This window comes from Rhinolophus sinicus, chromosome 1, assembly GCF_057876585.1.
Source record: "Rhinolophus sinicus isolate RSI-liver-muscle chromosome 1, RSI-T2T, whole genome shotgun sequence".
Classification (NCBI taxonomy): domain Eukaryota; kingdom Metazoa; phylum Chordata; class Mammalia; order Chiroptera; family Rhinolophidae; genus Rhinolophus; species Rhinolophus sinicus.
Genome location: NC_142501.1, coordinates 75,996,712 through 76,010,256, shown reverse-complemented (window position 1 = coordinate 76,010,256; position 13,545 = coordinate 75,996,712). Strand labels below are relative to the sequence as shown.

General features: G+C 33.1%; 1 protein-coding gene across 2 annotated transcripts in view; it reads right to left on the bottom strand.

Moving 5' to 3' along the window:
* OTOGL (otogelin like) overlaps positions 1–13,545 on the bottom strand; it is a 142,577-nt gene that overhangs the window by 50,824 nt on the left and 78,208 nt on the right. For both annotated transcript variants that reach the window (XM_019751251.3, XM_074325364.2), the window contains 6 exons: positions 13,169–13,285; positions 12,212–12,368; positions 11,654–11,680; positions 6,443–6,610; positions 4,201–4,479; positions 2,104–2,221 (listed from right to left, as the gene is read on the bottom strand). In XM_019751251.3, the coding sequence (XP_019606810.3) occupies positions 2,104–2,221; positions 4,201–4,479; positions 6,443–6,610; positions 11,654–11,680; positions 12,212–12,368; positions 13,169–13,285 (866 nt within the window). The remainder of the gene's footprint in view (positions 1–2,103; positions 2,222–4,200; positions 4,480–6,442; positions 6,611–11,653; positions 11,681–12,211; positions 12,369–13,168; positions 13,286–13,545) is intronic.

The following is a 13,545-nucleotide window of genomic DNA, read 5'->3' as shown; positions in this document are numbered from 1 at the left end:
GAAAGGTGTGTGCAAAAATGGTCCTAAGGATCTCACCGATGAACAAAAGCAAAGGAGAGTCGAAGTTTGCTGAGACCTTTTGGAGAGGCAAGACGATGTTTTGGGCTGTGTTGTCACTGGTGATGAAACATGAGTGTACCAATATGACCCTGAAACAAAGCATCAAAGTGCACAATGGAAGTCAGCCAATTCTCCACGACCAATAATGTTCCGTCAGTCCACATCAAGAGTCAAAATGATGTTGCTAAACTTTTTTGATATTAGAGGGATTATTCATTATGAATTTGTACCAACTAGACAGTTAACCAAGTTTACTATTTGGAAGTACTGAAAAGGCTGCGTGGAAGAGTTAGATGACTTGAACTTTTCACCAACAATTCATGGCTCTTGCCTCACAATAATGCACCAGCTCACAGGGCACTGTCTGTGAGGGAGTTTTTAGCCAGTAAACAAATCGCTGTATTGGAACACCCTCCCTACTCACCTGATCTGGCCCCCAATGACTTCTTCCTTTACTCGAAGATAAAAGAAATATTGAAAGGAAGACATTTTGATGACATTCAGGACATCAAGGGTAATACGACGACAGCTCTGATGGTCATTCCAAAAAAAGAGTTCCAAAATTGCTTTAAAGGGTGGACTAGGCACTGGCGTCGGTGCATAGCTTCCCAAGGCAGTACTTTGAAGGTGACTGTAGTGATATTCAGCAATGAGGTGTGTAGCACTTTTTCTAGGATGAGTTCACGAACGCAATTGTCAGAACTAAATTGCCTGGGATCTTTTGTAGTGTTGATGTTTGTCACAGAACAGAAGTTCATAAATGCCTAATGTAAAACTATTCTTTTGAAAATATTCCCTCCTACTGTTCCATCTCTCTGTTCTCCTTTATAGCAAAACTCCCTAAAAACAAAAAAATGTTTGCACTTTGTCTCCATTTTTCCCCTCTTCCTATTGTCCAGATTGCCAAATCCAATGAAGAATTTCAGTCTCAAATTTTCAGTGCTCAAAACCAAATTCCTGACTTTTCCTCTAAGCTTCTCTTCCTAACATTTCCTTACCTAAGTAAATGTCAACTCAGCCCTTCCATTAAATTGAGTCATTTGAATTTGCTCATATTGGACCAGTTTTGACTACAAAAATAGCAATTTCATATGATTCTATCTAAAAAATGCTGAAACCGAAACTTGACTCCTTAACTCCTCCTTGTCTCATATTTGATATTAAATCCATCAGCATATAATATAGCCTTAAGTTCAAAATATATTCAGAATCTCATAACCTATAGAACTACCAGCCTAATCACGTCCCTTTTATGTCTTGTCTGTACCAGTGACCACCAGTTCTGCCCTTTTCCTTCCCTTCCCCAACAGTACATTCTCAGTACAACAACCAAAGTAGACTTTTCAAATCATAAATCAGATCACGTCACTGCTCTGCCCAAAATACACCAGGACACTACTCAGAGAAAAAGACGAAGTCCTCACAACAGGCTGCAAGGCCCTATATTATTTACTCACTACTATGATTCACTGGTTTCATCTCCTAACTCCTTCAATTTTGTTCACTGTGCTCCAACTAGCTGGGTTCCTTGTTCATCCTCAAATGCATTTCTACCCCATGACTTTTGCACTATTCTAAGACAGAAAAGTTTTTTCCCCAGATATCCGCATGGCCAGTCCCTTCACTTTCTTCAGATCTCTGAGTAGATGCCACTTTGTCGGCGTGTACTTCCCTAATCATCCTATGTGGCAAACACACACACACATGCCTTATATTCCCCATCTCCCTTACCTTCCTTTATTTTTCTCTGTAACACATATCTCCATCTAACAATATATTGTATTATATATTTACATTTTTTCTTTGGGCAGTTACTTCATCTATTCATTCAGTACTGTATCTCTAGCAGCTAGAAGCATTCCTGGCACATAGCAGATCTTTAATAACTATTGCTTGAATAAAAGAAAATAAATTCATGAATGAGTATACAGCACATACAAATTATTCTTAAGAATGGTTTTTTGAAACCTGAAAAACAAAATTGTTGATATCAGAATTTACTAATGCTGGGATTTGCTTGTTTAATGGCTAAACATGACTTACGGTGGAAGAAATTTACACGCTAGTGCTTCAGGGTCACTACACGTTTTAAAACAGGGAGTGGCACAAGGTTCGTATCTCCATTCACACCTCCTCCTGTAAGGTATTGGTACCTGGATTTCTAGTGCAAAAAAAAATAAAGTTTAGATTGTGGATATTTTTTATATACAGTCTGAAAAATAATGATTTATGATAGTAATGCTTCTAGAGACTGAGTCTTCTTTGATGATAATGCTGTGGAAAAGACACGTCTGGAGAAAAAGCACTATCATTTCGTGGTGATTAAAGCATTTCATGCTCAAGTTGAATATATAAATGTTAGTCTCTTTTCCAAATACTTAAAAAATCAAAAGGTTGGAAGAGGCCAAGGAAAATTCTAAATCTTCTTCTTTTCTTTATGTTTAATGGGTTCTCCTCAATCTATATATCATAATAATATGAAACACATGTTTGGAATTACTTTTTTGCAAAGTAATTTTTCCATTATCATATTTTATGCTTGTAACAACCCTGTTGAGTAGGTATTATTTCCATTTTATAAATGAAGAAATTGAGGCTCAGAGGAGCCAAGGGACTTGCCAAGTTCAAACAATTAGGAAAATGGCAAGACCAAAGATATGCTGTCTGACATCAAACCTAGGGAGAACATTCCATCTTTGTTCTTCTCACAGAACTTAACCCATTACCTTGTACATGGTATTATCTCATGATCAAAAAAAAAAAAAAATGAACGGATTTTCACAATACATGCTTATAGCTATAAAACCTCCCTTGATTAAATATTTTCTCCTGCCAATTCTGCTAATACCCTCCCTTCCCCACTTCATAAACCAGTCATTTAGCAGTAGCCCAAAATTATCTCTGGAGAGTTCCATAAGGGAAAAAGTTCAGGAAACAGGTTATGATTCTTGGACTCCCAACACAGAGTTCAATTCCAAGATATGGAAAGGAAAATAAGACTTATTGGAAGGCATATATGCGTGTAAAAATTAGAGTTACTGTTAGACCTAGGTTACTGGGATTGTGGGTCCTGGGAGAGGATTCATTCCAACACTAGAGTAGACCCCTAGAGTTTCTTGTTTAGGAAGCCCACAAAGATCAGTTTCTGAGAATTTTATGATGCCATTGGCTGCAGTTATCCATAGCTCAGGTGGAGCGGCTGGGTCTGAGTCTATTGGAGCAGATTTCTAGATTGGAGGGGAAATATAGGCTTGTAAAGTTAAAATTTTAAGTAAATTCAAGTAAAAATATCATATTTACTCTATAGAATGTTGTACAGACATGTCAGTGCTTCTTTTTCTCACAAGTACAGAAACTCTTTTTAACAGACAAAAATTTAAAGCTCAACTTGAATTATCTAAAATCCAAAGACTACCATGGTTTGTAGAAATTTATCCACAACAGAAAAGGCAAATGATTAGTTCTCTTAGACTGACTTAGAAGGGCTGATTATAATGAAACAATTTATTTGAGAGACCCAAGACAGATATTCAGCTCCTAGGTTTTGAAAATAAAGCATGGTGTTTAAACATTGGATGAGGCAGTGAGGATTCCTCTCTGAAATTCAGAAAATTCAATAGCTATAGAACTATAAAGATCTCTAGTAATAAGCCCAGGTTTCTGCTCAACCTGGTAAATCTTCCAGAGGTCAGTGGAACCAGACACCCTAGTATTGAAAAGACAGAGGTAAACATGTCGTCTTTATCATTGAGAATCAGGTTATTGAGAAGTTGTCTTCCAGGAAACAAAAAGTAGATGCAAATACTAGATACCACGAGTCATGGGTCAGCTCTACTTCCAAAGTTCACACAGTATTGACAGTAATAATTGGTCAATAGTTTAAAATAACATTATTTAAGACTGTTCTAAGCAATTTGCCATTTCATGTATACAATAACGCTATAAAGCAGGTATTATTGTCTTTTCCATTTTAGAGATGCATAAACTGAGAGACAGAGAGGTTAACAAATATACTCAAGTTCATATAACTCTATCTATCTATACTTCATTATGAATGATTTAAAAATTAAAACCTGATAAATATTCTGTCATTGTGTAAATTATCTGTTTATTCTCCTTTTGAAGACTCAAGAAACATACCTTCTATGCTGAAGCTACTTGACTGTTTAAATTCTTCAGAATCATCATATTTTGATGCTCTGACAATCAAATTTGTGAATGTGATGAAAAAGCCTTTCTTGCTGTATAACTCAAATGCACTGTAACCAGGAATCCAGAGGCTCTGATGGTGGAAAAAGGTGGCTCTCTGATGAAAGGCTGAATTCGCCTGCCATTGTTTCAAATTAAGAGAGTCATCATCCTGGGCATAGAGGAAGTAGTTTGGTCTTTCAGCAGATTCCAAGGAAACAAGTGCCAATGCTGTAAAACATAGAACAGTGTGTTTGATCATTCCTTCTGTTCTCTGGAGAAAGCTGATCATCAATATTGGCATTATAAAATGTATTATAAACTTGACAAAAATAGAACTATACAATTGCCATACCTAATTAATGTCAATCTCAAAGATTTCAGAAATGAATTATAAAATCTCTAAAAGAAATAGTATTTTAATGCATTGACTAACAGTAAGAACTTCAACAACAACAACAAAAAAGTCAGTCTTTGATGAGTTCTATTTTTTAAATAATTTTTCATGTCTTTGGGGGACAAAAGGTATATCAGCTTATGACCCCAGAATGTCCAATATCATACAAGTAATCAAATGATTAATTGGACACATATTTGTACTGGTAAGCTTTAAAATTTTCAAATGCATGAAATCTACAAATGGCTAAATTGGACGATAGAAAAGAGTAAGAGAATAGAGAAACAAATCAATTTACGCATGTCACTGCATTTCAATATCCCTGGGTTCTTAATAAGGAAATGTTCTTAAAAGTGATTACAGGGGATCAAATATATGGTGATGGAAGAAGAACTGACTCTGGGTGGTGAACACAAAATGTGACTTATAGATGATGTAATACAGAATTGTACACCTGAAATCTATGTAACTTTACCAACAATTGTCACCCCAATAAACTAATTTTAAAAAAATGTGACTTTACTGCATTAAGAAAAGACTATGTTCAATATTATCATCTATTGGCGAATAGATAATCAAATGACTAATGGACAACTACAAAGAATTTCAGAACATCCTTTCTTGTTATGTGCTTTAAAAGTTTCCAATATATTTGCAAAACCCATGATATAAATGTTCTTTAATTAAGATTTCACGTTTAATTTCTTAGAGCTTAATTTCTTTAGGCAACCTATAAAATGTGAGATGATATTTGCAAATCTTATATCTTATAAGGAGTCTTAATTTCTTCGTTTAAATCCACTAGGATTTTTTCTATTAAAAACATCAGTTATCATATAATATATGATTCCAAAGACATTTATTGTGGTCTAAAACTTTCAAGTATCTCTGTTGAGCACTGGAAAATGCAAATAATAAAAGAAATATTTATAAGAGAAAATATATAACTAGCATATAAATTTGAACTTCAGTCTGTGACAGGTGTTTTCATAGATTAAAAAGAACTTAAGAGCTCTTTTTACAAGAATGAAGCAATTTATTCTAACTGGAGAATCAGGAGATTTCTCAGAATAAGTGAAAGTTAAGTTGTATTTATTCATTCAATAAATATTCCTAAACTTATAAAACACACTATGCATGGTTCCAAGTAGGGCTAGTATAGTAACAATATTGCCTGAGCATCATAGATCAGAAGAGGACAATAATCACCAGTTAGAACAAGTGCCAAGTGGATAGGACCAATATAGTTGTATAGGCACAAACCAGTAAATGTGGGGTCGGGTACCAAGACACACAAGGCCATATAAGGATAAGAGTGTCTGAATGACTGCCTTGACTCCGATTTATGCTCTTACTATTAACAACTTTGATATCAAATCACAATTTTTTTCTTTTATTTTAATCTAGCATGACAATCCTTTAAATGTTAGTTATTAGTGGATGATTTTTCAAAAATTTCAAATTAAGTTCTATGATTAATATTATGAATATTTAAGCTGTGCTTTATTTAGGACCAAACAATCAATCAAACAATTACAATTCTGATAAACAGATAGATAGATAGATAGATAGATAGATAGATAGATAGATAGATAGATAGACAAAATAAAGGGTTATATATACATATATAAAAGAAATAGTTGGTTCATGTACCAGTATCTTATTTTATATCCAGTAGGGCACCTAGAAAAATGCCATAAACATATTAGATCCCAAATTAATATTTAATGAATTAATAAATGAAAAAATATACAAATGGAAAACTAAAATCTTATTTCAATTGGAAATTATACTTACATGATGCCTTCTCTTTGAAAAGACCTGGAATGATCATAAATTTAAAAAATAAATCACCAGGAGTATTAGTTCTTGACAAAGAGAAAATGCTTCTACTGGTTATATTGGCCCCCAGAACAAGGCCAGTCTGCCCATAACTTGCCAGCATGTATGGACCTTCTCCAAGCCCTAATTAAATACAAATATGAGAATTATAAATTGGCATAGGATTTTTATATTTCAAGCTGTCATTTCAATGGGATAAATTTTAGTAACAAAAGACACTCCAAAACTTATTGAGCATTTAAACATGTATCATTAATAAAATAACTGAACTCTTTTCACAAATATACATTATAATGATTCGAGATATATACATATTTAAATCATATAATTTAGAATGTATATGTGAATGTATATACATATATATAAGTATGTGTATAGCAGTACTGGATACGAGGTTGAATTAAGACTTCTGGACCTCAAATTTTCTCACCTATATGAAGACTTTGTCTAGATAAACCTTCCACTCTAATATTCCAAGATTCTAATTGACTCTAAATAAACATAAGTTTAGCTTTGTCAATGGCCAGGTATTCCGATAATCTGAAAATCATCTCTCCCTATTATTTTGCATTGCATGAAAATAGAATTCACAGATATGATGTACAATATTTTACTGTTCTGAGAATTACTGAATTTCAGTAAGATCTATAAAAAATAATAAGAAGATGAAGCTCAACAGAGAAATCTAAGATCTTTTTACTGACACTGTCATTTTCCATACACTTAAATGGTTCCATATAAAATAGAAAATATTCACTATAAAGAATTAATTAGTGTAGAACCAAAACCTGAAGCTCAATAGAATAATTTTCTGCAAACTTCTTCTTATAAATAGATGTAAATAATATTTTAATATTATTTAATATAAGAAATATTATATTTAATATAAATAAATATATTTAATATAATAAATAATATTCACTAATATTTTTTAAATTTTTGAGTTAGGTTTTATGATAATAAGGTCAATTTACTTTCAACTCATTCACTATGTCATTTACTGTTCTTAATAATACTGAGATACTAAAACTTTAAAGTTTCCTCTAAACCATCAAAATTTAAGATAATAATCATCGGCTGTATACCTTTTACAGATATATTATGCTGTAGATAATGTAGAATACTAATATATGCGTAGTACATAGTATCATAAAAGATTAATCTGGTTGCATTCAGTGAATTTTACTTTCTTTTCTCTAATTTTTATCTCAAGGACAATTTTCCTTTTCCCAGCCCACTCTTAAGATAGAGGGGGGAAAAAATTCCAAGGATTAGTTTTTCTTCCCCTCTCAGGATGAAGACCAGGCCTGAGAGAAGGGGAGAAAATCAAAAAGTCAAAAGTCTCTCAAGTAGAAAGGAGAACAAAAACCAAAGTTTCCATCATGAGGACCAGGAAAAGAGGCAGGGACTCATAGGATACGTTGTCTTCTCGTGTTGTCCTCTCCACTGACTCATCAGCTTGGACACCTCACCACTGAACAGCTGGGTGCACTAATAAGCCACGAGGAAACACACTTTATTAGGGACTTGGACACCCTGAGTAGAAACAGAGACTTGAAAGAACTTTGCCCTCACACAAAGAGGGAACTGAGCAGGTACAGTGGACAATTTCTTGATGAGCCCAGAGGCAGAGGCAGTGGACATCCCACCACTGTTACAAATGTATACGATGCACAGTGAGTGTTTCTCTATGAGCCCAAATCTACAACAACCAAAGAAAACTATATCAGTAATCCCTACCACCCACTGCCTTGTTTTCTAGGAAAGACAAGAGCAACATAAACTTCTAAGATGCAATACACTTCAATTTATAAATACATCAATTGGTAGAAATATGTAAATAATGTACAAATAAGTAGATAAATATGTAAATTATTGTGACATACAATTCAACATGAAGAAGATATATATACCTACAACTTAAGGGTTTGAAGCAACCTCACAGATATTCAACATAAGACTAGCAGAAAGGAAATAGACAAGTAAACAAAATCTTCTCTATGTCCCCTACTATAGCAAACTGAAGAGACAATTGTTATCTGAGAAATCCATTTGTATAAAAATCGAAAGCTTCTGACTTGACTCCCAATTGATTGAGATCTCATGTCTGGATTGTTCTCACTCATTTTCACCAGCAATTAAGAGACAAAAGTCACTGACTTTATCATTAATTTTCTTCAGGGAGAAGTAGATGTCTATTAGGTTGGTGCAAAAGCAATTGTGGTTTAAAAGGTTAAAAATAATTGCAAAAACAGCAATTACTTTTGCACCAACCTAATACTATTGATAAAAAGCAATCATGTTCCACAGTGATTATTGTCGTATCTAAATAAAAAACACTGAACATAAAACTTGCACAACAATTTTTTAGCAGAATATTGAAGTCCTTGCTCACCTACAACAATAACAACAAAATTATATTTTTAGTAAATGCCATAAAATGAACCTGAAGATAGTATTTACTGTCTTTGTGTTAAGGATTATTGGGATAATCTCAGCTAAAACCTCTAAATTCTCCCACTGTTTTCTAAAGTTTCCCTCTGACAGAATCATAATTATTTATTTCTGCATTAGCTTTAAATCATAAATAAGTATCTTAATAAAATAGTGTCCAGTATGTCAGCTATGAATATCCAAAGAAGACTGGTAAATTTCCAATAGCTGTGAAATTATTTGGGATGAAACAAATTAAGGATAATTAATTTAAAAGATTTTCTTTTCATTACACTATCAGCAATCTCCACAGTTCTATAGTCCCCTTTAGTCATCTATCTTTATTGCATTATTTTCACAAATTCTTACTCTCCTTGGCAGGTTGATGTTTTTCCCTACTACTTTGATTATGGGAAACAGATTTCCCCCATCACTCCACTGAGTCCATTAGTGTCTTACGAAGGCCAAATGCCCCATGTTCACTCTCTGAATATGACCAATATGCTACCGTGCTTTCCCGAAAATAAGACCTAGCCAGACCATCATCTCTATTGCATCTTTTGGAACAAAAATTAATATAAGACCCAGTATTATATTATATTACATTATTATATTATATTATATTATATTATATTACATTACATTATATTGTTATATTATAAGACCGGGTCTTACATTATAGTAAAATAAGACTGGGTCTTATATTAATTTTTGCTCCAAAAGACGCATTAGAGCTGATGGTCTGGCTAGGTTCTTATTTTCGGGGAAACATGGTATTAAAAAGGAAACCTGGAGATCAAGCTCCTTGGTTCTGCACTCAGATGGTTTACAAATCCCAGTTTAGCACCTTTGGCCAAGGGACTTTGCCCAGATTATTTAACCCTCTGTGCTTTAATTTCTTCCTCTATAAAGTGTTAATAATAACACTTGTCTTACAGGCATATTTTGAAGCTTAAATTACATAATATAGGTAAAGTAGTTAACATAATAAAAGCTATTGTTATTATTACTGTTATAAATACTTGGCAATCTGTCTCACTTTAAGCATGGAATCTAAAGGATTGATGTAGAGTGAGGTGTGTTTTAAATCCTGAACAGAAAATTATATTCAGTTTAGATTTTCTTTAAGTACTACAGAATTTTTTTAATGCTGGATTATTTTCCTCCACCAAACTTCCATAAATGTAACAAAACAATGAAAACTTAAATATTTATTCTTTTTTAATTCACTATTTCTATTTCTCTAAAATTTTCTGGCCTCCTTTGAATTATAGCTGACCAGTTTCTCCCTGGCTCATTAAAACACCAAAAAATGCCTTGGATTGGTTGCTTGTTTTTGGTTTTATTGTGTTGTTTAAATGCCTTAGCTTTCCTATAACTATTATTCTAACTTATCCATCATGGGCCCAACCTTTGTCCAATCACTGACTAATGGACACCTCCCTGGATCATCTTACTTGTCTGAAATTGGGCTTTAGTGGCTATGCCTTCCTCATTAAACAGGTTTGACAGACAGCAGTCTCCAATTCTGCCAACTTCTGGCATTTTCACTGAGAATAGAATTCTGTCTCTTAGTCTATGCCTTAGTTTTAGCCAGCACCTCCTGTTAAACTTCTCATTGCAAGTCTGGATGCTTGGTGGGGTTAGGAGATTTCTGTTATTATTATTATTAAATTAATATGTTCTTATTCTAATAATATGTAAATAATTAGTTTTGCCTACAGTGATGGTTATATAAATTCCAACATAATAAAAGTTTCAATAATGTCCATATTTATACAAAATGGTAAAAAGTATAGATTTGGTCTTTCTTCCTTTTTACCTAAAAAAATAAGCTAACTTCATTCCTTCATTCATGTAATTCAAAAACTATTGATGGCCCCCTAAAGTGCTGAGAATTCAGTTACACACTCTTCTTATTTTCCATAAGAATAATTTTTTATTAGTTTCAGGTGTACAAAACAACATAATGAGGAGACATTTACACCCCTCACAGAGGGGTATACCCCCCTCCAAGTTTTCTTATTTTCCATAAAAAGAATATTTTTTTATTAGTTTCAGGTGTACAAAATAACATAATGAGGAGATATTTACACCCCTCACAGAGGGGTACACCTTCCTCCAAGTCTTCTACCCCTCTGACATTGTATATAGCTGTTATACTACTATTGATTATATTAACTATGCTGTACTTTACATCCTGTGAATATATAAATATATATAAATTTATAGTTGACATTCAACATTATTCAGCTTCAGGTGTAAAGCACAGTGATCAGGCATCTACACAACCTATGAACTGATTCCCCTGGTAAGTCTAGTGCCCATCTGACATCCTACATAGTCTTTACAACATTATTAATTTTATCCCCACACTGTGTTTCACATCCCTGTGACTATGTTATGACTACCAATTTGTACTTTCTAACCCCTTCACCTTCTCCCACATTCCCCAAACCCACTCCCATCTGACAACCATCAGTTTTTTCTCTGTGTCTCTGTGTTTATTTGCTTTGTTTGCCCTTTTATTCTGTTCTTTAGATTTCCAAGGAATAAATTTTAACACAAATGCCTAGCAATTCAGATACATTTTAGAACGCATAAGCTTTTATTGAGTTATATACCAAATTACGAAGTATCCATACTTTGTTACCAATAAAGCTGTTCAAAAGTTTTTAATTTGAAGATACATTTAATAGACTGCTATACTGATATTCTGTAAATGTCACATACCTTCATTGTAATATTCACAATCAAGTGCTAAAAGAAAAAAGAAATATTAAATTATATAAAAATCTGACCACTTATCTGAATATGTGCAAGATATGGCCATGTGTTTATCAATGACCAAATGAAAGAACACACAGTGACATCATTATAAAGTCTTCAGATGATTTACCATCTACACAAGTAAATAAAAAGTTTAGAGTCAAATCTGAAAGCAAATTCAAAACAATCTTTTTAAAAATATGTTTCTTACAGTCAGAACAGAGCCATAAGAGGGATGGAGTTATAAACAATTTCTCTGAGTGTGGTATATAAATATCATTCAAATGCTACAGTGACAACAGTCAAACCCAGAACAGAAAAGATTACCTCAATTATTTCTTTTTATAAATCCTTTAGCTACACTACAATGTACCTGCATTGTCAAAGGAATATAAAATGTGGTCATCTTAAAGAAATTCTATTTCCATGAGTCCCAGGGTGTTAGTTCTGTGATAAGACGATTAATATGGATCTCCTTATAGGGTTCCCACCTGATGATGATGTTCTATGTCGGGTACTCACAGCAAATAGTAGATGATCTCCAGTGAATGGATACCCCCTCCTGACAACACTTATAGGCATATGCTGCTACGCTTGTGCACAGGCATTCACAGTCCCCACCAAGATTACAGTTACATGTGTCTTCATGGCAATTTTTGGCAAAGGAAGTAACATCAATCTGAAAATGGAGTTAAAATGAACTAATTCAATAAACAGTAGCTATAATCGATTAAAATTCAAACTTCTAAAGAAAACTATTAATAACTGGTAGATTTTCAAAATTTGATATGATCAGTTTAACACTGCCAACAAAAAAGTTCCCAGTATCACAAACCTCTATGTTGCCCAAAGCAGAAAGGAATTTATTAGGCAAATGTAAGATCAAAGAGCTAGCAAAATAGGTAATGGGATTGACACACAACTATAATTTTAACATCTGCAATGTAACAGACTAATATTTTATACAAGTTTATTGTTTCATTATTTGGAATATTCACATGGCATTAAAAGAATATTCTGTTACCAATTGTACTTTTAACTTTTATGAATATTGTAAACTATTAAATTTCTAAATAAGTTACAGTCCATCCTATAATGTGCGTCTAAAACCACTTTAAATGTGCCACTAGAAATGCTTTTAAACTATATTTGGGTTGAGGAGAAGAATACCCATTTGGCAATGTTCCGTAAAGAAAAATATTTATAGCTTTGATCAATCATTTATAGCTTTCTTTGATGTATGCAAAAATGCTTCATAAACTAGAAGAGATTATTACAAATATTATGTACAAATGCATGCTGTTAAATAAGATGGAGTAAGGGAGAAAGTAAATCAACTAAACACATCACTTAAAGAAAAAAACTACCAAATTTGTCTTCCTAGCAATCGGTAACTAAATTGTTTGTCCTGTTCGTCTTAATATTATAGATACAGAAGTACCCACTTAAATTCAAAAGTTTAGTAAAGTATTCATTTACCACATTGCGACAAGGAGCAAAAACATCGCTGTACAAAATGGAGCACGCTTTCTTGGCATAAGGAAATTTGTTTTGATGTGCCTCACAGGGTTTAAATAATTCATATGAGCTTTCACACTGTTGAAAAAGTTAAGGGAGAAAAGAAAGTTTTTAAAGGGGTTATTTCTGAAGCTGAAACCAGAGTAAACTATCCTGACTCCATACCTTCCAATCGCATCGAATATATTTTCATTTTTATAAGACAAGCTGTACCTAAAGCACCTGTGCACAGTCAACTTAAAGTTAATGGCATATATTATTTTTGAAAACAATTAAACATACTATTAAAATTCATGGTGATATAAAAGAGAGAGAGTAGAGGTAAATAATTTTTAAAT